General features: G+C 44.9%; 1 protein-coding gene across 2 annotated transcripts in view; it reads left to right on the forward strand.

Annotated features, from left to right (window-relative positions):
- Window positions 1-23,405, forward strand: part of ADCY5 (adenylate cyclase 5) — a 1,737,221-nt gene that overhangs the window by 1,359,677 nt on the left and 354,139 nt on the right. Inside the window, exon 14 of one of the 2 annotated variants that reach the window (XM_069224661.1) lies at window positions 3,027-3,191. The exons of the other annotated variant lie outside the window; for it this stretch is intronic. Within the exon in view, the coding sequence (XP_069080762.1) occupies window positions 3,027-3,191 (165 nt within the window). The remainder of the gene's footprint in view (window positions 1-3,026; window positions 3,192-23,405) is intronic. 2 annotated transcript variants of the gene reach the window in all.

The raw sequence follows: 23,405 nt of genomic DNA on the forward strand, positions 1-23,405 counted from the left end.
CTAACCTGCAGTGCCCAACCTTCTGAGTTGTCCTCCGGCGTCGTGGGACTCCCTTTTGTTTCTTCGGGTGGACTCCGGTTCACTCCTCTTCCAAGTGCCTGTTCTGGTACTTCTGCGGGTGCTGCCTGCTTCTGTGAGGGCTCCCTGACTTGCTGGGTGCCCCCTCTGTCTCCTCATCCAAGTGGCGACATCCTGGTCCCTCCTGGGCCACAGCAACATCCAAAAACCCTAACAGTGACCCTTGCAGCTAGCAAGGCTTGTTTTCGGTCTTTCTGCGTGGGAACACCTCTGCAAGCTTCTTCACGACGTGGGACATCCATCCTCCAAAGAGGAAGTTCCTAGTCCTCTTTGTTCTTGCAGAATCCACATCTTCTACCATCTGGTGGCAGCTTCTTTGCACCCTCAGCTGGCATTTCCTGGGCATCTGCCCACTCTCGACTTTGTTGCGACTCTTGGACTTGGTCCCCTTGTTTCACAGGTACTCAGGTCCGGAAATCCACTGTTGTTGCTTTGCTGGTGTTGGTCTTCCTTGCAGAAACCCCCTATCACGACTTCTGTGCTCTCTGGGGGTTATATGTGCACTTTACACCTACTTTTCAGGGTCTTGAGGTGGGCTATTTTTCTAACCCTCACTGTTTTCTTACAGTCCCAGCGACCCTCTACAAGCTCACATAGGTTTGGGGTCCATTTGTGGTTCGCATTCCACTTTTGGAGTATATGGTTTGTGTTGCCCCTATACCTATGTGCTCCTATTGTAATCTACTGTAACTTTACACTGCTTGCATTACTTCCTTTTGCTATTACTGCATATTTTTGGTATTGTGTACATATATCTTGTGTATATTTGGCATCCTCATACTGAGGGTACTCACTGAGATACTTTTGGCATATTGTCATAAAAATAAAGTACCTTTATTTTTAGTATATCTGTGTATTGTGTTTTCTTATGATATTGTGCATATGACACCAGTGGTATAGTGGGAGCTTTGCATGTCTCCTAGTTCAGCCTAAGCTGCTCTGCTATAGCTACCTTCTATCAGTCTAAGCTGCTAGAAACACCTCTTCTACACTAATAAGGGATAACTGGACCTGGTACAGAGTGTAAGTACCCCTTGGTACCCACTACAAGCCAGGCCAGCCTCCTACAATACCTTATTATTTTGCCATTTTTATAGACTAATACTGTATATGGAAATATTTAATCTTATAATTATCAGTTTGACACCTAAATACAGCAGCCAGCAACTGAAACGTGATTTGCCTCAGTGTAACAAAAGGCCTGTTAGTATGCGGCAACATGAGTGGTACCATTTTTATTAAATTTTGATCTATTTGAGCTAGAAACGTTGTTTTGTAAAAATCTGCAAATTATGCCGAAGATGATGGATTAAGTAGACTTGATATTTTATGCAAATCTACAGTTATGACAAAAACACTGTGACTTGCAGAATCACATAACTCCTGTGGCTCTGTCTGGGTCCTGCCACACCACTACATGTCACTTTCTCTTATGTTCAGGAACCATAGGGGTGTCAGATGCGTAATTGCACTAGTAACTATTTAGGGCCTGATTCACAAAGATAAACCTACACTTCTTTGGAAGTTTACTATTATTTTGGTGTTCACAAACTACAAGTTTAATTTTATTAATAGTAACTTTACAACTGCGGAGACAGCAGGGGCGTAGCTTCAGGAGGCGTGTTTCGGGTGTCACTCCACAATAAATGTATTTTCTGATGAATAGTCAGGTACAGGTCCTTTCACAAACTACAAGTTTAATTTTATTAATAGTAACTTTACAACTGCGGAGACAGCAGGGGCGTAGCTCCAGGGGGGTGTTTTGGGTGTTACACTCCAAAATAAATGTATTTTCTGATGAATAGTCAGGTACAGGTGCTTTCAGTCGGGTATGTTGAGGTGTCTGTCCAATTTCACCTGGGATTTTTACATGCCCACACTGACAAAAACACACCCACACACTCTTTGGTCTCTGTTTTAAAAGTCCTAAAAATGTTGATTATTTAACAAATATATTGTGTTTCTCTCACTTAGTACTCCTACCAATTAGCATTCCTCTCTCTCCCTTCCCACTGCCCCTTAAACCTCTCTCATGCCCTCTGCTAGTTGTACAATGTTTAACATAATATGCCAGCGCGATTGTCCGGAAATCTAAAGCTCACAGCCCGCAAAACATTACTGACCAAGCTACGCCCCTGGGAGGCAGGCCTATCTTTTAATATGCGACGCCCCGACCACAAGTACATAGGCCCATATTTATACTTTTTTTAGCGCCGCATTTGCGTCGTTTTTTTACGCAAAATCGGCGCATACTTACAAAATGCAATTGTATTTTGTAAGTTTGCGCCGATTTTGAGTCAAAAAACGGCGCAAATGCGGCGCTAAAAAAGTATAAATACGGGCCATAGTCTTTGCAGTCCCAACATTTGTACATTTTATTCCTTCTGCCCTACTCTAATCGCATTACCTATTATTTCATAAGCTATGTTTGTACAAAGTTTGCAATCGTTTGAGGGTTTAATTATCACCCAGACTCGCACACTGTTTTGTTTGGAAATTTATATCAACATTCTTTTGCGGTGTACTGGTGCCCTCTTCGGGAGACTCCTTGGTATTACACTTAAAAAGATGAGGGAGAATCCATTTCTTCAGGGTACATCTTTGTCAAAGTATGTAGTTCACTCTAGGGCCGGTCATATCGGCAGTAGCTACAGGCTTGGTGTGGTCTGCACTGACCTAGCCATGCCCTTCAGGGTAGGGATGGTTTCAGCATTTTATTACCAGGCCAGCTTTTTGTTTCCCGTCCGGCTCCGCGTGAACTGCAGTCGATACAGCTGTGTACTTTGCTGCACAACACTCAAATAAATTCATTTCAGAACAGAAGGGGCAACTCGGGACTGTATATACTCGTTAGCGTTTTATGTAGCTGACTTTGACTCAACGGTCTTATGCTAATGAACACCAGTGTGTAAAATCTATTTTTACTCAGGTATACGTTTTTCTTCCAGTTCATGTGCAGCAGAGGGGACCTCTACAGTTGTCTGGCTGCTGAGTACAACATTACGCCGAGCCAGGTGAACGCATGCCATGTCAGTGGCTCTGTTTTCAACTACAGCCTGAGCACCGTGGATGGCTTTTGCGGTAGCTCCTTACCTAATTGCAACTTCCCAGAGGTATATTGTAATCATTTTTCGCTTTACCTACTTATTTTCCCCAAAAACAATTTGGTGAAAATCATATTTCTGGTCACAATTATTAGAAAAGTCGTCTTCCTGAGCGTTGCGCTATATTGTTATTTTTAAACGCTGCTTAATACTGATGAAATACTGTTTAGGAAGGTATCGAACATCATATTGATTAATTATTTAACTATTACCAAGTTCACAATTTGAATTCATTTTCCAGCCGTTTTTACTAGCGATAATGGCAGACAGTTGTATGGCAAGTGCTTATTACTTCCTCATCACTTTCCTCCCCTCCTTATTTTCTTAAATGAAGGCTCCACGTGCAAGGACCATCACCCAATACAAAAGTTCCACTGCATGATTTCGTTTGGTAACTACTCCTTCCTCAGCATAGGCCATAAATAGAGCAACTTACTGTATTGTTTTAGGTCACGCCTACAAACTCGCCAGCTTTTAGCTGTCTGTTTGTGAAAACACCTCTTGTGGACCATACCATAAACTAACACTGGCTTAGAACCCGCCCATTGCTTAACATTGATTGGATTTATTATCACTCTCATTTGTTTGAGTTTTATTCTGTGTCTTGCCTTCGTCTTCTTATATTTGTCCGTTACTTGGAGCATAGTCTGTTTTTCATCCTTTTTGATTGGCTGGCTTTTATCCTATCCCTGCTTACCTTTAGGCAATTACTTTTTCTTTTTTAGTTGCTCCCCTGCCACTTTTGCCCTTAAATACTTGTTTTTTTACTGCTTTTTATGGAGGGATTAGCAGCTCCCATTCGTTGCTGGACCCCTCTCTCTGAAATGGGATTTTGCACAAGTGAAAATTCATTTTTGTATTCTCAGTATTCATAAAGTGCATTTTTGTGGTAAGTTAAACTTTTATACTAACTTTTGTAGTAAGTCCAGCACTACTCATGACCAACCCTCCCATAAAAATAATAAAGGTAGGGACTTAAAATAAAACTCCAGAGGGGATGATAATACATTCAATAGTTTAAAATACTTATAAATATTAATAAATATAGACTAATTAAAAAATATATAAAATATTACATGTTATTGTGTAAAAGATTTAATAAGCTATTAAGATTATTATATATTATGTATAAATAAAAGTTGCTGTTAAAATCTATAAATATATACAAATAGTACATATTTATTATTTAATTATAAAATACATAAGATGTTGAGGATATTATACATACAGAAATATAAATACATGTTAAAAATGTATAGAAAATAGTACACCTTTATTATTTAATTATAAAGTATTTAATAGCTTAGGTCACTTGTCTATATTCTCCTTTGAATAAAAAATGGAATTAAGAAGAGGATGTGGAGGTAACAGATGAATTACTCACCTAATTAACCTGATTTCAACCTTCTGGTACCTACACAGAACAGACAGGCTTAAGTTAGAGGCAATGCATAAAGTATTTGTGCAGTACCAAAACAGTAGTACAGTCAAAACATAACACAAGAAAATCCTAAACAAATTTAGAAAAATAGAGTAAATTGTAATAAATTAAATAACACAAAAATTACCAAATCCAATAAGGGGGACCGGAAATATGAGTTTTTAAAGTTTAAGGTTCAAAATGAAGTAAAAAAAGAAGTGTTAGGTGCCAACTTCGGTTATCTGGCTGTGCATTGCTTCTTCCTAGGCAGAAGTTAAGGCTGACCATGAAGGATCATGGGCCTGATACAAAAACCAGGTTAAACCTGGCCAGAAGATTTACCTTTGTTCATAGTCTCTGAAATGTAAGTCAAAAATCCCTTGCGGGGCAAGGTAGCAGATTGCCACTGAAGAGGGCTTAACATTGTCTGATAGCCACTGGATGAGATCTTGATGAAGCTGTTGACATTTGGTGGTTAAAGCTTCAAGTCAATCTAGAAAAGGTCCCTCGCTGGCTGGATACTTTAGGCTCTTTTGCCCAGTGAAGACTTCCACCTTCAGGCTCTTTCAGGCAGATTCTTCTAGCGAGGCAAGGCTGTGCATTGTAGCCAAAGAGGGCTTCACAAGATTGGATACCTTCTCCAACAGGTCTAGCTGAATCAGATTTGCTGCCACAGAAAAGGTCAGAGGAACAGCCTTAATCTTTGGCCCAGCGGCAACGCACCCCTGTTAAAAGGCTTGACGGGTTGGTCCCAGTTCAATGAAGGCCTTTGAAGCCAAAAAGTTTCTAAGTGCAAGGTTTCAGTTTGTGTTAGGAGGAGTATACAGGGAGTGCAGAATTATTAGGCAAATTAGTATTTGGACCACATCATCCTCTTTATGCATGTTGTCTTACTCCAAGCTGTATAGGCTCGAAAGCCTACTACCAATTAAGCATATTAGGTGATGTGCATCTCTGTAATGAGAAGGGGTGTGGTCTAATGACATCAACACCCTATATCAGGTGTGCATAATTATTAGGCAACTTCCTTTCCTTTGGCAAAATGGGTCAAAAGAAGGACTTGACAGGCTCAGAAAAGTCAAAAATAGTGAGATATCTTGCAGAGGGATGCAGCACTCTTAAAATTGCAAAGCTTCTGAAGCGTGATCATCGAACAATCAAGCGTTTCATTCAAAATAGTTAACAGGGTCGCAAGAAGCGTGTGGAAAAACCAAGGCGCAAAATAACTGCCCATGAACTGAGAAAAGTCAAGCGTGCAGCTGCCACGATGCCACTTGCCACCAGTTTGGCCATATTTCAGAGCTGCAACATTACTGGAGTGCCCAAAAGCACAAGGTGTGCAATACTCAGAGACATGGCCAAGGTAAGAAAGGCTGAAAGACGACCACCACTGAACAAGACACACAAGCTGAAACGTCAAGACTGGGCCAAGAAATATCTCAAGACTGATTTTTCTAAGGTTTTATGGACTGATGAAATGAGAGTGAGTCTTGATGGGCCAGATGGATGGGCCCGTGGCTGGAATGGTAAAGGGCAGAGAGCTCCAGTCCGACTCAGACGCCAGCAAGGTGGAGGTGGAGTACTGGTTTGGGCTGGTATCATCAAAGATGAGCTTGTGGGGCCTTTTCGGGTTGAGGATGGAGTCAAGCTCAACTCCCAGTCCTACTGCCAGTTCCTGGAAGACACCTTCTTCAAGCAGTGGTACAGGAAGAAGTCTGCATCCTTCAAGAAAAACATGATTTTCATGCAGGACAATGCTCCATCACACACGTCCAAGTACTCCACAGCGTGGCTGGCAAGAAAGGGTATAAAAGAAGGAAATCTAATGACATGGCCTCCTTGTTCACCTGATCTGAACCCCATTGAGAACCTGTGGTCCATCATCAAATGTGAGATTTACAAGGAGGGAAAACAGTACACCTCTCTGAACAGTGTCTGGGAGGCTGTGGTTGCTGCTGCACGCAATGTTGATGGTGAACAGATCAAAACACTGACAGAATCCATGGATGGAAGGCTTTTGAGTGTCCTTGCAAAGAAAGGTGGCTATATTGGTCACTGATTTGTTTTTGTTTTGTTTTTGAATGTCAGAAATGTATATTTGTGAATGTTGAGATGTTATATTGGTTTCACTGGTAATAATAAATAATTGAAATGGGTATATATTTGTTTTTTGTTAAGTTGCCTAATAATTATGCACAGTAAGAGTCACCTGCACACACAGATATCCCCCTAACATAGCTAAAAATAAAAACAAACTAAAAACTACTTCCAAAAATATTCAGCTTTGATATTAATGAGTTTTTTGGGTTAATTTAGAACATGGTTGTTGTTCAATAATAAAATGAATCCTCAAAAATACAACTTGCCTAATAATTCTGCACTCCCTGTACTTCGACAACTGAGAAGGCTCTGGACAATGGGGACAGGACTTTGGTATCCATACTCACTCCAGCAGAGGCCAGAAGAAGGATCAAAGGCAGTGCAATTGGAACTGAGCAGTTGGGCAGTTGTAGGTAAAGGCCTTTTGTAGGTTGTTGCATCCCTGTAGTTTGAACAGGAGGTCAGTCTTATGACTCTTGGAGCCCACACATTTGTCCTGGTTACAAGAGGATGAGCAGGTACAGTCTTCTAGGCTTCTCTCTGGTCACAGGCAGCAGGGCGTCTTCTCTTCTTCCACATTCCTGAACGTGTCCTGAGCAGAGTACTGTTGATGCCACATTTATGTCTGGCACCATCCTGTGGGTGGGGATGACTCATGGACCCCCCCCCTAGCCAATTTCATAAAAGTTCCCAGGGGCAAGCCTACCCACTTTTGCTTCTCTTCTTGTGTGCTCTAGTGTAAACAATACCATAAAGCCACTTTCTGTCTATATCCAAAAACATGACACCCTTCTCCCTTTGTGCAGAGCCTTTGTGCCCATCCTGATGGTGTGCCATGATAAATGAGCACCCCATCCCTTCTGTGGTCACTCTAAATCAGTACTGGGGAGCTCCACCTTCCTAATTTGGGGAACAAAGAATGGCCATGGCCATGGCCAGGTGTTAGCTAACATTTACCTAAAATAGGGTGGGCATCTTGAAGTGAATTAAGCTCGTGGGCACCACCCAAATTGTCATACTGCTAGCGGAACAAAACACCTCCCTGCATCCTAGGCTTTCATCTCAGTTCTGGTCGCAAGTTTGCACTCATTGAAAGGAAAATTCAGCTCCTGTGTGACAGTTGGAGCTCCTGCAAGTGGGGCCAGAGGCTTTGGACGGGGAAAAGGTAACTTTCTAAAAGTAACTTTTCCTAAATATTTATTACAGATCTGACTTAACCAGTGAATTGGGCTTATAAGAAATATTTCAAAAAGTCCAAGAATGAAATGTGTAGTTGTTTCCTAGCCTGAAATAACAGGATTGCTTATATGATTGTATCACAGTACTTTCCTATGGAACAGCCAACCCTAGTGCTATAAAAATAGCTTTTAGGACCTTTTCACTGTAGGACATGATGACTACTAAACATTTGCAAGTCCTATTTTTAAATACCATGCACCCTTTTTTATGGGCAGTAGGGCCTACTTAGAGGTAACTTATATATACAGGTAAAAATCACAGTTTTACAACTGCTCAGCCTGACTACAGTTCTAGGCCTGCAGTCATGTTTGCACTGTCACTGATATTTAACTTAGAGGCTTTGGGTATACAATGTTTGCCACATACTAATTACATATAGGTAAGTTAAATATGTCAGGTATATACCAATTTCATCATGTTGCACGGGGAAGCACAGGTACTTTACCTACAGTTAAATGTACAAGACAAAATAAAAAATGGTGATTGATGCTAAATGTTCGCACATCCGCGTTCAGATGTCTGACAAATAGTTCAAGTTCAATATGATTGTTGGGTATGCCATCCTGGTAAGACACCCAACCACCACGGGTGTTAGTGCACTGATCGGAAAATCAATCTGTGCTTGAGCAAAATCAAAGAAAGCCAGGTAATCCAAGAAATAATTCCGAAGTGGAAAGAAGAGTTCAGAGCCCAAATACAGGTATCCCAACTTCCCTGTTTTTGGACTGACTCTTGGAGGCTTATCAGAGCCTTGCTCTCTAATTGATATCTCATTAAATGATATCAGAGACCCAACTTTCGGATTTCAACTGCCATGACTGCCTTCAATTCATGGTACATATCTCTCTGAAAGACCACATGAATTACTTTGGTTTCTCTGAACATTCCAATTCCTTCACCAGATCTAACCACATCCAATTCTTTGCTTTGAAAAAGTCCATATGACGAAATACGTGTCGGCTGTTCGCAGACCATACTTTGTCTACAAGGAATAAAATCATCATCAATCTCTACACAGTGTTTGGACTCTGAACTCTTCTTTCCACTTCGGAATTATTTCTCGGACTACTTATGGTGTGCCCTGGCTTTCTTTGACTTTACCTATAGTTAGCATGAGTAAAGTATGCAGAGCTCTACAGCCAGCAAAAGCAGTCAAGGCAAACATCTGAGAGTACACAACACAAAGGATGGTCACTTCCAACATAAGGGATGCCCATCTCAGGAAACTGATTTATGGAACTTTGGGATGGGGTGTCTGTCTGCAGAGGCAGAGCCTCCCTTCACTTGAAGAAGTACTGGTATGAAGAAAAGTGAACTAGAGTAATGATGATTACTGATGAGTAGTTCAGCCACTAAACCTTTAAAGTGTCCCAACACATTATGTTGTGTTACATTAGCCTTTATGTATTTAACCATTTGGATACTCTTTCAATGTAATGCTGAGTGTCCAACCATGCACTACCAAGAGAGTAAATGGTGATGCAATGAAAAAAACATAAACCTCTTCTGAAAACTGTGCAAAACTAGAATGTTTTGGGTGTCAGGGGTTATTGATAATCTGAATATGAAGGTCACAGAGTCTCATTCAAGATGGTGCTCAAACTATTACAAATTGTTTATGTCAATCAAACCCTTTTATTTTAATAATGTATCTACTTAGTTGTTGGGAGGACTTCACTATTGGGTTGTAAGTGGCGAGGCATGGCCTGACGCCGATGGAACAAGGTGCTGTATGAGTAAGCTCCCAGCAGTGGTCCCCATCTGGCACCATCTTGACACAATGAGTGGCTGCGGACCCCCATAAAAGTTGGAGATACCCATCCAATGTCCAGGACTGCTAGAGACGATGCCTAGCGCAGGAGCTCAAGGTGATGTATAGCAGCAGGGAGCCTAAACCCACATGGCGTGAAGCAGTCCCAAGATGGCAACCGGGGCCTGATGAGTGGGGTTACCGGACTGCCAGGTGAGTGGAGTTGGCCTTGGGCGGTGCTGAGGAGCAGAACCCCCAGATGGTGAAGGATGGCTGCCACTGATGCAAGGAGTAAAGTCTGGTGGCATGACATGAAAAGACTGGGCCCCACGGACCTGGGACACATAGGGGGTCATTCTGACCCTGGCGGTAATTACCGCCATGGCGGAAGTCGGCGGTAGCACCGCCAACAGGCTGGCGGTGCTCCGCCGGGCATTCTGACCGCGGCGGTACAGCCGCGGCCAGAAGCGGAAAGCCGGCGGTGTACCGCCGACTTTCCGCTGCCCATGGGAATCCGCCATGGCGGCGCAGCTTGCTGCGCCGCCATGGGGATTCTGACAGCCCATACCGCCATCCTGTTCCTGGCGGTTCACCCGCCAGGAACAGGATGGCGGTATGGGGTGTCGTGGCGCCCCTGGGGGCCCCTGCAGTGCCCATGCCTATGGCATGGGCACTGCAGGGGCCCCAGTAAGAGGGCCCCACAAAGAATTTCAGTGTCTGCTTTGCAGACACTGAAATTCGCGACGGGTGCAACTGCACCCGTCGCACCTTCCCACTCCGCCGGCTCCATTCTGAGCCGGCTTCCTCGTGGGAAGGGTGTTTCCCGCTGGGCTGGCGGGCGGACTTTCGGCGGTCGCCCGCCAGCCCAGTGGGAAAGCCAGAATGACCGCCGTGGTCTTTCGGCGGGAACCGCTTGGCGGGCGGCGACCGCCGTCCGCCGCGGTCAGAATCACCCCCATAGTGAGATGGGCAAGGAATGTGGCCTGCCTACCTGGGTGAGCAGCATTGGGCAGAACTGGACCCCGGAGCAGCAAAGATACTGAAGCTGTAAAGACAGTGGAGAGCCCTGGAAGGATTTGTGCCAGTAGCAGGGCCCTGAGGGAGCAGTGAGGTGAGCTTGGCGAAGACAATTGTATTGTAACGCCTCCTCTGCCTCCCCCCGTTTGAAATATTGGTGGCATTGTCCCCAGGTGCTGGGCCCACAACCACGGATGCAAGCTCTCTAAAAACAAAAGTAAACTGCATTTTCATTCTGTGCTCTATCCAAGGCTGTATGTGATAAGTTACAAATTATGGCCGGTATAAAGCGTTCGTCATGTCCCCAACTCATGCACAGAAATATATGTGTTGTCACATCATGGCAGTTTTCTCAGAACACCAGATCTTTTATTATAAAACACCTCACTGCCCCCTAGATGATAGAGGGGAATTCAAACCAGTTGTTATAATACACTCCATGTCGCCTTTGCAGTTTCTGCTGAGACCTGACGCAGTCTTTCACTCCATGTGGGAGAATTTGCAGTAAACCAACAGACCTCTTCTTTATCTACAATCACAGGTATGGCGATCTCCTAGGGGACCTGATGGTCAGATTAGGTCTTACATTGCCACGATCTTGTATAGAACGTCAGTACTGCAGGTAGGGATTTTGGAACTAGTGTTAAGACAGTATGGTGGGACCTTTCCTATGGTTCACTCTCCTTGTCACTGCTTTGCTTTTATTATGTTTTATCATCCTCATAATCACAATACATGCCTTTTTACGTAGGATTGAACCTAGTCCTGCTCATGTTTTTTTCCTTTGTATGTGTGAGATATATGTGACTGAGAGAAAGGGTTAAAATCTGTTCCTCCATGATTTCCATATGACATGCTAAGTACTGCCACAAATCATCTTTTACTCGTGGGTACTGGTGAGGTGCTGCTAGTTGACCGGAAGGGTCAGGTTGACAGTTGTCACATGGCTCAGGATCAAACTCAGTCCCCAATGCCCAATGTGGCTGCCGCCCATAACCCAGCCATCTTGTTACTGTAATGAAAGTCTCTATGACAAGATAAAGGCAGCAATCAAGGGAATGTCGCAAGGTAAAACCCTAGAAACGGAGAGGCTCCCAGGTGAATTTTATGCTGCATTTGCAACAGAACTGATGCCTAAATTAACAGACAGTTACAAATCGATGAAAGACGGATGTCCTACCAACTAGTACCAGAGAGGCGTTAGTAGTTCCTTATTAAAGACGGGACAGTTAGTGCAGAACTGTAAAGCCTATAGACCTCTTGCCATACTCATGTTCAAAAGGATTTTGGCCACCAGGTTCCTTTCCCTAATGCCCAGACTAGTGCACCATGACCACGCGGGGTTTGTCCATGGCCGCAACACTGCTTAACATTCACAGGCTCCTGGTGGTTATGGAGGATACTACTTACGACAATGAGGAGGCTGCAGCCTTCGCTGTCGACATAGAGAAAGCTTTTGATAGCCTAGAATGGGAGTTCCTTTATTCCGTCATGGCTGAGATGGGGTTGGGGAAAGTTTAATTCCATGGGTTCGATTTCTACACACAAATCCTACAGCTAGGGTCAAATGATCTGAAAGAGTTGCTGCATAGAGAGAGGGAGTGGACAGGGCCGTCCCTTGACACCTCTATTGTTTGCACTGGCCATGGAACCCCTAGCCAGTGTGGCCAGAGAGGGAAGCAGATATGAGGGCTCTAGCTGAATACACATCACAATCACATAGCCCTGTATGCTGATGACCTGGTGATCTTTCTCTGAAATAAGACCTCAGATCTGGATGGAGCAGCAGCTTGCTGGGGATATTTGGCAACTTTACAAGTCTGAAAGTCAACTGACAGAAGTCAGGCATGTTCATCATGAGAGCCAACAGTAACCCACCAGAAACACTAGGAGAGCTACAATGGGAAGCCGCTGCCTATTCTACTTGGGGACTGTTAGAAATGGGGTTTCTGGTTGGCTAGGGTATGTACCTCAGCCAGGCAGAACTTACCCACTCTAGTCAGGACAAGGGAGTTACAAGTCCAAGATAACCCCTGCTCACCCCTTGGTAGTTTGGCACGAGCAGTCAGGCTTAACCTGGAGGCAATGTGTAAAGAGTTGGCACAACACACACACACATGTGACACAATATCCCCACCACAAAGGAAACACTACACCAGATTATATGAAAATATACTGTATTGTACACAGCGCAATTATCAGACCAAACATCACATATCAGTACTATCCTGCTACCTTAGCAGTTGTCAGAACGTTACACATTAGTTACTCTGCAAATTAGCAGTAGTCACACATAACACATAGGTTACTCAGTATTCTGCAACATAAGCAGTAGTCAGGAAACACGTTATCACATTAGAACACTTGTCATAAGAATATCATAAAACGCCCATAGTAGGAACTTAGAAAACATATGGCAAGTTAGGGAAACATATTAGCAAGTCATGCCCATAAAAGGAACATTTGCATACATATGTATAAAAGACAACATCAAAAGACAGGTAGGCAATATATAAATGCGCAAAGTCTATAGTAAGAACTTAGGTTCTATATATTGTCACTTAGGAGTACCTGGTTGATGATAAAGGCACCTTCAGTGCGTAGGCGAAAAATGGGGCCCCGGCGCGCCTATGCACAAAACGGGGGCCTCCCTTATACTCTGTGGTCAGAGGAGGGTGACATGCAACTCCTCTCTTTTATAAACAGACCCCTCCGGGGACCGTGATTGCTGGGGGGCCCCCAGGACCTCAACCGGCCCTCACGAGGGGGGCCAAAGCCAGCAAAACCAACTTAGGGCAGGAGGGGGGCACCACGCACCCCTTCCGGTTTAATGACAGGCCCCTCCCGGGACCCGTGATCTCTGGGGGGCCCCCATGGGCCTCCACTGGTCCTTCCACCAAGGGGGTGGCCCACAATAATGCCAGTTTTTCCTAACAGCAGAAAAGGAGCGTCCTGCTCCTAACACAGAGGCCAGGGGGAAGGGGGCACTCCCCGCGCCTTCCCCTGGTCCTGCCGTGAAGCCACAAGAAGATCGGACCCGTCCTGGGGCCCGAGCAGACACTCGCCTGCACCCGATGCGGTGCGTGAGTGTTCTTCCAGCTTCCCGGGCCGCTGCGGTGATCTTATTTAAAGGGGCACAATGCAGCAAGGAGCCTACGAGCTCCCAAGGCTCCATAAGCACGCTGCAATCAGCGCCATGGCAGCCGCAACCACGGAGAAGCACCCCTTGTGAAGAAATGGATGCAGGGGTCAGGGGCCAAAGCACCCTGCCCCGGGGAGCAGAATCTTAAGACAAGGTCCTCAGGTGGAGGGCCCAGCTACAGGCCAGCAAAAGGGAAAGGCAGCAAGTGGCAAGTCCTTCACAGTGACCAGGCAGGTCACAGGTCAGCACAGCAGCAGCAGCAGTCCATGGCGGTTCCTGGTGAGTCCTTTCAGCCTTTGGTGTCCAGTTCCAAGATGATTCCAAGAGTCTCCAAATTGTGGGGAAAATTCCCCTGTACTTATAGTCAGTTCTTACAGTGTTTTACAATGGTAGGGAGAGGAGGTTCCAGCCATTTACAACTGGTTCTGGGAGTGCCCCCTCTCTCCTTTCAGCACAGGCTCCAAACATCAGTGAGGGGTTAACGACCCTGTTGTGTGAGGCCAGGGCACAGTCTTTACAAATGCAGGTGTGCCCCGCCTCTCCCTTCTCTCAGCCCAGGAAGACTATTCAGTATGCAGATGCACCTCTGTGACACCTCCACCCTCCCTGTGTACAGGCTGTCTGAAAAGTATGCACAAAGCCCCAACTGTCACTCTGCCCAGACGTGGATTGGAGTCAAGCTGCAAAACACCAGAGTCATAAGCACAGATAAATGCGCACTTTATAGAAGTGGCATTTCTGTGATAGTAATAAAAAATACACCCACACCAGAAAGCAGCATTTATTATCACCATCACAACCATACCAAACACACCTACGATACCCCTCATAAATCAGACAATACCCCTTACACATAAGGCAGGGCATTTCTAATGCAATCCTATGAGAAGGCAGCACTCACAGCAGTGAGACACCAAGTTAGGCTGTTTGTCACTACTAGGACAGGCCATGCAATATGGCACATGTCCTGCCTTTCTACATACATGGCACCCTGCCCATAGGGCTAGCTACGGCGTACCTTAGGGGTGACTTACATGTAGTAAAAGGGGAGATCTGGGCCTGACAAGTAAATTTAGATGCCAGGTCCCTGTGGCAGAAAACTGCGCACACAGGTTTGAAAGTCTACTTCAGTGGGTGGCGCAAGCAGCGCTGCAGGCCCACTGGTAGTATATAATTTACAGGCCCTGGGTATAGAGATACCACTGTACAAGGGACTTATAGGTAAATTAAATATGCCAATTAGGTATAAGCCAATCATACCAACTTTAGATGGGAGAGCACCTGCACTTTAGCACTGGTCAGCAGTGATAAAGTGCTCAGAGTCCTAGAGCCAACAGCGAGAGGTCAGAAAAACCAGGAGGAAGGAGGCAAAAAAATTGGGGATGACTCTGCGCAAGGCAAAAAGTCCAACAGGGACCAAAATATACCATGATAGGAAGATTCTGTTGTATGGCAATGTCTAAGTTTCGGCACACCTTCCCCCTCTCATTGGCAGGCAGAATGGCCCTATTCAAGATGATTGTCCTGCCCAGGTGACTCTATTCTTTTACAATGCTGCTATTGTGGATTCCTAGGTCAGTGTTTAAAGAGCTTGGCAGTCTTGTGACATCCTTTTTGTGGGGAGCAGGGTGGAGGAGAGTGCCCTTACAAAACTAGAATCGACAGAAGGGAGTATGGCAGTCCAGAGTTCGAGTCCTACTACTTAGCAGCACAACTTCAATGGAAATTACAATGGTTGGCTAGTAGCCAGACTCCAGGGAGGACAGGAAGGCCCTTTACCCCCACATTATAAGCCATTCCTAGAACACTACTGTGGGTAGGGGGGACCCACGGAGGATGACTCACATGAATTCAGAGTAATGCGTAGATGCTGGCACTGCTGCCTACAGAAAACAGGAACGCAGATCCCATACTCTTCAGACATACCTATAACTTTGCTAAAGACCCTACCCCATGGCAGTTTATGGGATGGAATACGGGAATGTCTGACAGCGGGGCTGCAAAGGTGGGGGGGGTTATTCCAAGTTGAGGAGCTTCTCTCATTTGAGGACTCATTTAAAGACTTCTGTACAGAATTCGATATTCCACATGGTCACTTTTTACTTCATAGAGCAGTGACTGTGGCATTTCATTAGATTTATCAGACCTGACAAATAGAACCAAGACATAACATAACGTGTGCTTGTAAGGCACACATATCACCCGAGGGTATGAAGGCACTGAATAACAGATGTTTATTGTTACCCAACTCAGTGGTGCTCATGTTATCGACTTCAGAAGGATGAAAGGCTCAGTGGACCTCCCTGAATTTGAGCCTGTAACCATAAGGTCAAACACAGGTCTCTACACTGGATGCATTAGACCATTGAGCCACCAGGCCCAGCTTACCACACTCTGCTAGCCGATATTTGGTCCTTTCATGGGGGACAGTTAAGGCAGTCATGTTTTTATAGGCCACTGCGCAGGGACATGCTTAAACTATTACAGATCCTACAGGCAAAATGGGGGGGAGGACCTGGGGGTCCCCATTCCCGATAGAGACTGGGCAATCATGCTCATTGGAATCCCGAAGACATTCCATAGTGCCGATTTAAACCGATTAATTATTTCACACAATATTTAGCCTATCTCATCCTGGACCATATTAATAGATACTTGCACATGGAGGCCACAATGTGCCCGCATCTGACCTTAAGCACATACTATGGGACTGTCCTCATTTGAGAGAGTATTGGAGAGCTGTTATCAGAGTAGTGGCAAAGATTATTGATAGAGAGGTCCCAGAATCAAAGTAGCATTGCATTTTGGGTAGGTTCCCCCACACAGCTAAAACGAAGGTGACTAGTACGTTCCAGGACTTGGACGTGGTCTTGGCAAAGAGGAGAATAACACAACATTGGAAGCCGCCGGGAGGGTCCTGCATTGATGCATGGCGCAGAGAACTTGACAGATGGGCGATTCATGAAGGACAGGTGCTCTTCGAGAAGCTAGATGGGGGCTACAATGGATTGAGGCTGCCTGTGCTTGGGAGGGACTAGTGTACTGTCTAAAAGAGCAGAGGAACAGTCCGAGGGACCTTTCCCTGCAGGGTCACTAGCGCATCCCCCTGACTCCCCTAACGAGAGCTACCGCGAGTGATTAGAGACCAGACTAACTTGTCCAGATGGTCCTTTTCCCCAGATTTGAATTCTTACAACTCCTAGACATATGCTACATTCTATTAGAAGTTTAATTACATAGTGTAGGAAAGTACCATCTTGCCTGGCATGTTACCCCCATTTTTCACTGTATATATGTTGTTTTAGTTGTATGTGTCACTGGGACCCTGGTAACCCAGGGCCCCAGTGCTCATAAGTGTGCCTGAATGTGTTACCTGTGTAGTGACTAACTGTCTCACTGAGGCTCTGCTAATCAGAACCTCAGTGGTTATGCTCTCTCATTTCTTTCCAAATTGTCACTAACAGGCTAGTGACCATTTTTACCAATTTACATTGGCTTACTGGAACACCCTTATAATTCCCTAGTATATGGTACTTAGGTACCCAGGGTATTGGGGTTCCAGGATATCCCTATGGGCTGCAGCATTTCTTTTGCCACCCATAGGGAGCTCTGACAATTCTTACACAGGCCTGCCACTGCAGCCTGAGTGAAATAACGTCCACGTTATTTCACAGCCATTTTACACTGCACTTAAGTAACTTATAAGTCACCTATATGTCTAACCTTTACCTGGTAAAGGTTAGGTGCAAAGTTACTTAGTGTGAGGGCACCCTGGCACTAGCCAAGGTGCCCCCACATTGTTCAGAGCCAATTCCCTGAACTTTGTGAGTGCGGGGACACCATTACACGCGTGCACTACATATAGGTCACTACCTATATGTAGCTTCACAATGCTAACTCCGAATATGGCCATGTAACATGTCTATGATCATGGAATTGCCCCCTCTATGCCATCCTGGCATAGTTGGCACAATCCCATGATCCCAGTGGTCTGTAGCACAGACCCTGGTACTGCCAAACTGCCCTTCCTGGGGTTTCACTGCAGCTGCTGCTGCTGCCAACCCCTCAGACAGGCATCTGCCCTCCTGGGGTCCAGCCAGGCCTGGCCCAGGATGGCAGAACAAAGAACTTCCTCTGAGAGAGGGTGTGACACCCTCTCCCTTTGGAAAATGGTGTGAAGGCAGGGGAGGAGTAGCCTCCCCCAGCCTCTGGAAATGCTTTGTTGGGCACAGAGGTGCCCAATTCTGCATAAGCCAGTCTACACCGGTTCAGGGGACCCCTTAGCCCTGCTCTGGCGCGAAACTGGACAAAGGAAAGGGGAGTGACCACTCCCCTGACCTGCACCTCCCCTGGGAGGTGTCCAGAGCTCCTCCAGTGTGCTCCAGACCTCTGCCATCTTGGAAACAGAGGTGCTGCTGGCACACTGGACTGCTCTGAGTGGCCAGTGCCACCAGGTGACGTCAGAGACTCCTTGTGATAGGCTCCTTCAGGTGTTGCTAGCATATCCTCTCTCCTAGGTAGCCAAACCCTCTTTTCTGGCTATTTAGGGTCTCTGTCTCTGGGGAAACTTTAGATAACGAATGCAAGAGCTCAGCCGAGTTCCTCTGCATCTCTCTCTTCACCTTCTGCCAAGGAATCGACTGCTGACCGCGCTGGAAGCCTGCAAAACTGCAACAAAGTAGCTAAGACGACTACTGCAACTCTGTAACGCTGATCCTGCCGCCTTCTCGACTGTTTTCCTGTTTGTGCATGCTGTGGGGGTAGTCTGCCTCCTCTCTGCACCAGAAGCTCCGAAGAAATCTCCCGTGGGTCGACGGAATCTTCCCCCTGCAACCGCAGGCACCAAAAAGCTGCATTACCGATCCCTTGGGTCTCCTCTCAGCACGACGAGCGAGGTCCCTCGAATCCAGCGACTATGTCCAAGTGACCCCCACAGTCCAGTGACTCTTCAGTCCAAGTTTGGTGGAGGTAAGTCCTTGCCTCACCTCGCTGGGCTGCATTGCTGGGAACCGCGACTTTTGCAGCTACTCCGGCCCCTGTGTACTTCCGGTGGAAATCCTTTGTGCACAGCCAAGCCTGGGTCCACGGCACTCTAACCTGCATTGCACGACTTTCTAAGTTGGTCTCCGGCGACGTGGGACTCCTTTGTGTAACTTCGGGTGAGCACCGTTTCACGCATCCTCGTAGTGCCTGTTTCTGGCACTTCTCCGGGTGCTACCTGCTGCTGAGAGGGCTCCTTGTCTTGCTCGACGTCCCCTCTCTTTCCTGGTCCAATTTGCGACCTCCTGGTCCCTCCAGGGCCACAGCAGCGTCCAAAAACGCTAACCGCACGATTTGCAGCTAGCCAGGCTTGTTGGCGTTCTTTCGGCGGGAAAACACTTCTGCACGACTCTCCACGGCGAAAGTCTCTAGCCCTTTTCGTTCCTGCAGAAACCTCAGCTTCTTCTGTCCAGTAGAAGCTTCTTTGCACCCGCAGCTGGCATTTCCTGGGCATCTGCCCATCTCCGACTTGCTTGTGACTTTTGGACTTGGTCCCCTTGTTCCACAGGTACCCTAGATTGGAAATCCACAGTTGTTGCATTGTTGGTTTGTGTCTTTCCTTCATTATTCCTCTAACACGACTTCTTTGTCCTTAGGGGAACTTTAGTGCACTTTGCACTCACTTTTCAGGGTCTTGGGGAGGGTTATTTTTCTAACTCTCACTATTTTCTAATAGTCCCAGCGACCCTCTACAAGGTCACATAGGTTTGGGGTCCATTCGTGGTTCGCATTCCACTTTTGGAGTATATGGTTTGTGTTGCCCCTATCCCTATGTTTCCCCATTGCATCCTATTGTAACTATACATTGTTTGCACTGTTTTCTAAGACTATACTGCATATTTTTGCTATTGTGTATATATATCTTGTGTATATTTCCTATCCTCTCACTGAGGGTACACTCTAAGATACTTTGGCATATTGTCATAAAAATAAAGTACCTTTATTTTTAGTATAACTGTGTATTGTGTTTTCTTATGATATTGTGCATATGACACTAAGTGGTACTGTAGTAGCTTCACACGTCTCCTAGTTCAGCCTAAGCTGCTCTGCTAAGCTACCATTATCTATCAGCCTAAGCTGCTAGACACCCTATACACTAATAAGGGATAACTGGGCCTGGTGCAGGGTGCAAGTACCCCTTGGTACTCACTACAAGCCAGTCCAGCCTCCTACATTGGTTGTGCAGCGGTGGGATAAGTGCTTTGAGACTACTTACCACTCTTGTCATTGTACTTTTCATAAGAGAAAAATATACAAAACAAGGTCAGTGTATATACACATAGCCAAAAAGTTTTGCATTTGTTTCACTACAGCACGTTATGACACTGACTCTGAATTGAGGGGGAGTTATGTGGGGAATGGCATTGTTTAAGAGCATTAAAGACTGGTATCTGGAGTTAGGTTTATGCTACCTACCTGTGAGAGAAAAGTAATAAAGACGTGCTAGCGACATTATGCTGTACCGTATTATTCAAAATTGCCAATAAAATCTGTTTACAAAGAAAAAGTGGAAGAGAAAATAAGTACTTAAGACCCTGTGTGCTTTTCACAATACCAGTGTTTCACTAAAAACTAACACAGCTGAGCCTCCAGTTTAGTCAGATAACCTTTTGCTTTCCTGTTCTTATCCTGTCTGGGATCAGCATATTACCTTGCAAGATCTGCTGAGAGATGTAGTAATGAACAAGCACAATAAAATATAATTCAGAGGTAAAAGCGATGAAGAATCAAAAATAGCACAGGTTTATTACTATAAGATCAAGATCAATCCAGATCAATTATTGCATAAGGTTTGTTTTTGGGGCTCTAAAGTAGAAAGTAGGTTAATTTTCGTTGGTGCGTATGATCACAAACATTAAGAAATACTGTCAAGCATCCTGTAGGTTGGCCCAAGATTAAAAACTGTTTTTTTTTCTATGAACAGGCCTACTCTGTATTACAGAGGAGGCTTGACTCAGGAAAAGATACCTAAGAAAACTGTGGAGCTCAGTCATTCAAGCAGTTGTAGATCACAGGCAAAGTCTGATGCTGATCACATGGCAGATTGTATGTGGGGTCACGGGTAAGCTGTTTCGAAGTAAAGGAAAATGACACAGGAGAAGGCACAGTTAAAACACAATATGCAACTGTTCATTCAACATAGCACCTTCTAACTCATCTGCTTTTTTCATAGACCGATTGCTGACTTGTAGTTCTGATAAGGGACAGAAGTTCCCTGGAACACACAACAGAAAGTTTTGTTTTATTTTTGATCCAGCAAGCCCTGTAGAATAGTGAGTTCCTATTAATAGAAGCCATTATACAGACATGTTTGGGATTCACTAGCATTGAATGGTGTGAGTCAAATTTAGCAATACTGTAAAGATGGTCAGTGATTGGGGCTTACATCTGGGGTGATTTACTAGGTTATTGTCAGGTATCGTAATCTTAACAATATATTGGAAACTAGCTATGCTCCCTATTAGTTATGAGCCAGATGCCTGTTACATATCATTTTCTGTGAACAAGTAAAAGGGATCTCAGAATTATCTTGTGGTCTATGAAGCAAAAGAATAAGGGAAAAATCACTTGAAAATAACCCCTTCGCTGCCAGGCCTTTTCCCCCTCCTGTGCCGAGCCCTTTTTGGGCAATTTGGGGCAATTTGCGCTTAGGCCCTCATAGCTTTTTGTTCACATAAGCTACCCACACCAAATTTGTGTCCTTTTTTTCCAACATCCTAGGGATTCTAGAGGTACCCAGACTTTGTGGGTTCCCCTAAAGGAGACCAAGAAATTAGCCAAAATACAGTGAAAATTGTTTTTTTTTTTTTTTTAAATGGGGAAAAAGGGCTGCAGAAGGCAGCTCGTGGTTTTTCCCCTGAAAATGGCACCAACAAAGGGTTTGCAGTGGCAAAATCACCATATTCCCAGCTTTCAGGAACAGGCAGACTTGAATTGCAAAACCCAATTTGTCAATACTATTTTGACATTTTACTGGGACATACCCCATTTTTACTATTTTTTGTGCTTTCAGGCTCCTTCCAGTTAGTGACCAAAATGGGTGAGAAACCAATGCTGGATCCCAGAAACCTAAACATTTCTGTAAAGTAGACAAAATTCTGAATTTAATAAGGGGTCATTTGTGTAGATCCTACAAGTGTTTCCTACAGAAAATAACAGCTGAAATAAAAAAATATTGAAATTGAGGTGAAAAAACAGCCATTTTTCTTCACGTTTTACTCTGTAACTTTTTCCTGCAATGTCAGATTTTTTAAAGCAATATACCGTTACGTCAGCTGGACTCTTCTGGTTGCGGCGATATATAGGGCTTGTAGGTAGATCAAGAACTCTAGGTAACCAGAGCCAATAAATGAGTTGCACCTTGCAATGGGTTTTTATTCTATACCGGGTATACAGCAATTAATTTGCTGAAATATAAAAAGTGAAAAATAGGTATCAAGAAAACCTTTGTATTTCCAAAATGTCCACAACATAAGGTGTTGAGAAGCAGGGGTTATTTGCACATCTCTGAATTCCGGGGTGCCCATACTAGCATGTGAATTACAGTGCATTTCTAAAAAAGATGACTTTTTTACACACTGCCTTACATTTGGAAGGAAAAAATGTAGAGAAAGACAAGGGGCAATAACACTTGTTTTGCCATTCTGTGTTCCCCCAAGTCTCCCAATATAAATGGTACCTCACTTGTGTGGGTAGGCCTAGCACCCACGAAAGGAAATGGCTCAAAACACAACGTGGACACATCACATTTTTTCACAGAAAACAGAGGTGTTTTTTACAAAGTGCCTACCTGTGGATTTTAGCCTCTAGCTCAGCCGGCACCTGTGGAAACCTAGCAAACCAGCGCATTTTTTAAAACTAGACACCTAGGGGAATCCAAGATGGGGTGACTTGTGGGGCTCTGACCAGGTTCTGTTACCCAGAATCCTTTGCAAACCTCAAAATTTGACCAAAAAAACAAGTTTTCCTCTCATTTCGGTGACAGAAAGTTCTGGAATCTGAGAGGAGCCACAAATTTCCTTCCACCCAGCGTTCCCCCAAGTCTCCCAATAAAAATGGTATCTTACTTCTCTGGGTAGGCCTAGCGCCCACGAAAGGAAATGGCCCAAAACACAATATGGACACCACATTTTTTCACAGAAAACAGAGGTGTTTTATTACAAAGTGCCTACCTGTGGATTTTGGCCTCTAGCTCAGCCGGCACCTGTGGAAACCTAGCAAACCAGCGCATTTTTGAAAACTAGACACCTAGGGGAATCCAAGATGGGGTGACTTGTGGGGCTCTGACCAGGTTCTGTTACCCAGAATCCTTTGCAAACCTCAAAATATGACCAAAAAAACAAGTTTTCCTCTCATTTCGGTGACAGAAAGTTCTGGAATCTGAGAGGAGCCACAAATTTCCTTCCACCCAGCGTTCCCCCAAGTCTCCCAATAAAAATGGTACCTTACTTCTGTGGGTAGGCCTAGCGCCCACGAAAGGAAATGGCCCAAAACACAATGTGGACACCACATTTT

The sequence above is a fragment of the Pleurodeles waltl genome, chromosome 3_1 (genome assembly GCF_031143425.1).
Source record: "Pleurodeles waltl isolate 20211129_DDA chromosome 3_1, aPleWal1.hap1.20221129, whole genome shotgun sequence".
In the NCBI taxonomy this organism is placed as follows: Eukaryota; Metazoa; Chordata; class Amphibia; order Caudata; family Salamandridae; genus Pleurodeles; species Pleurodeles waltl.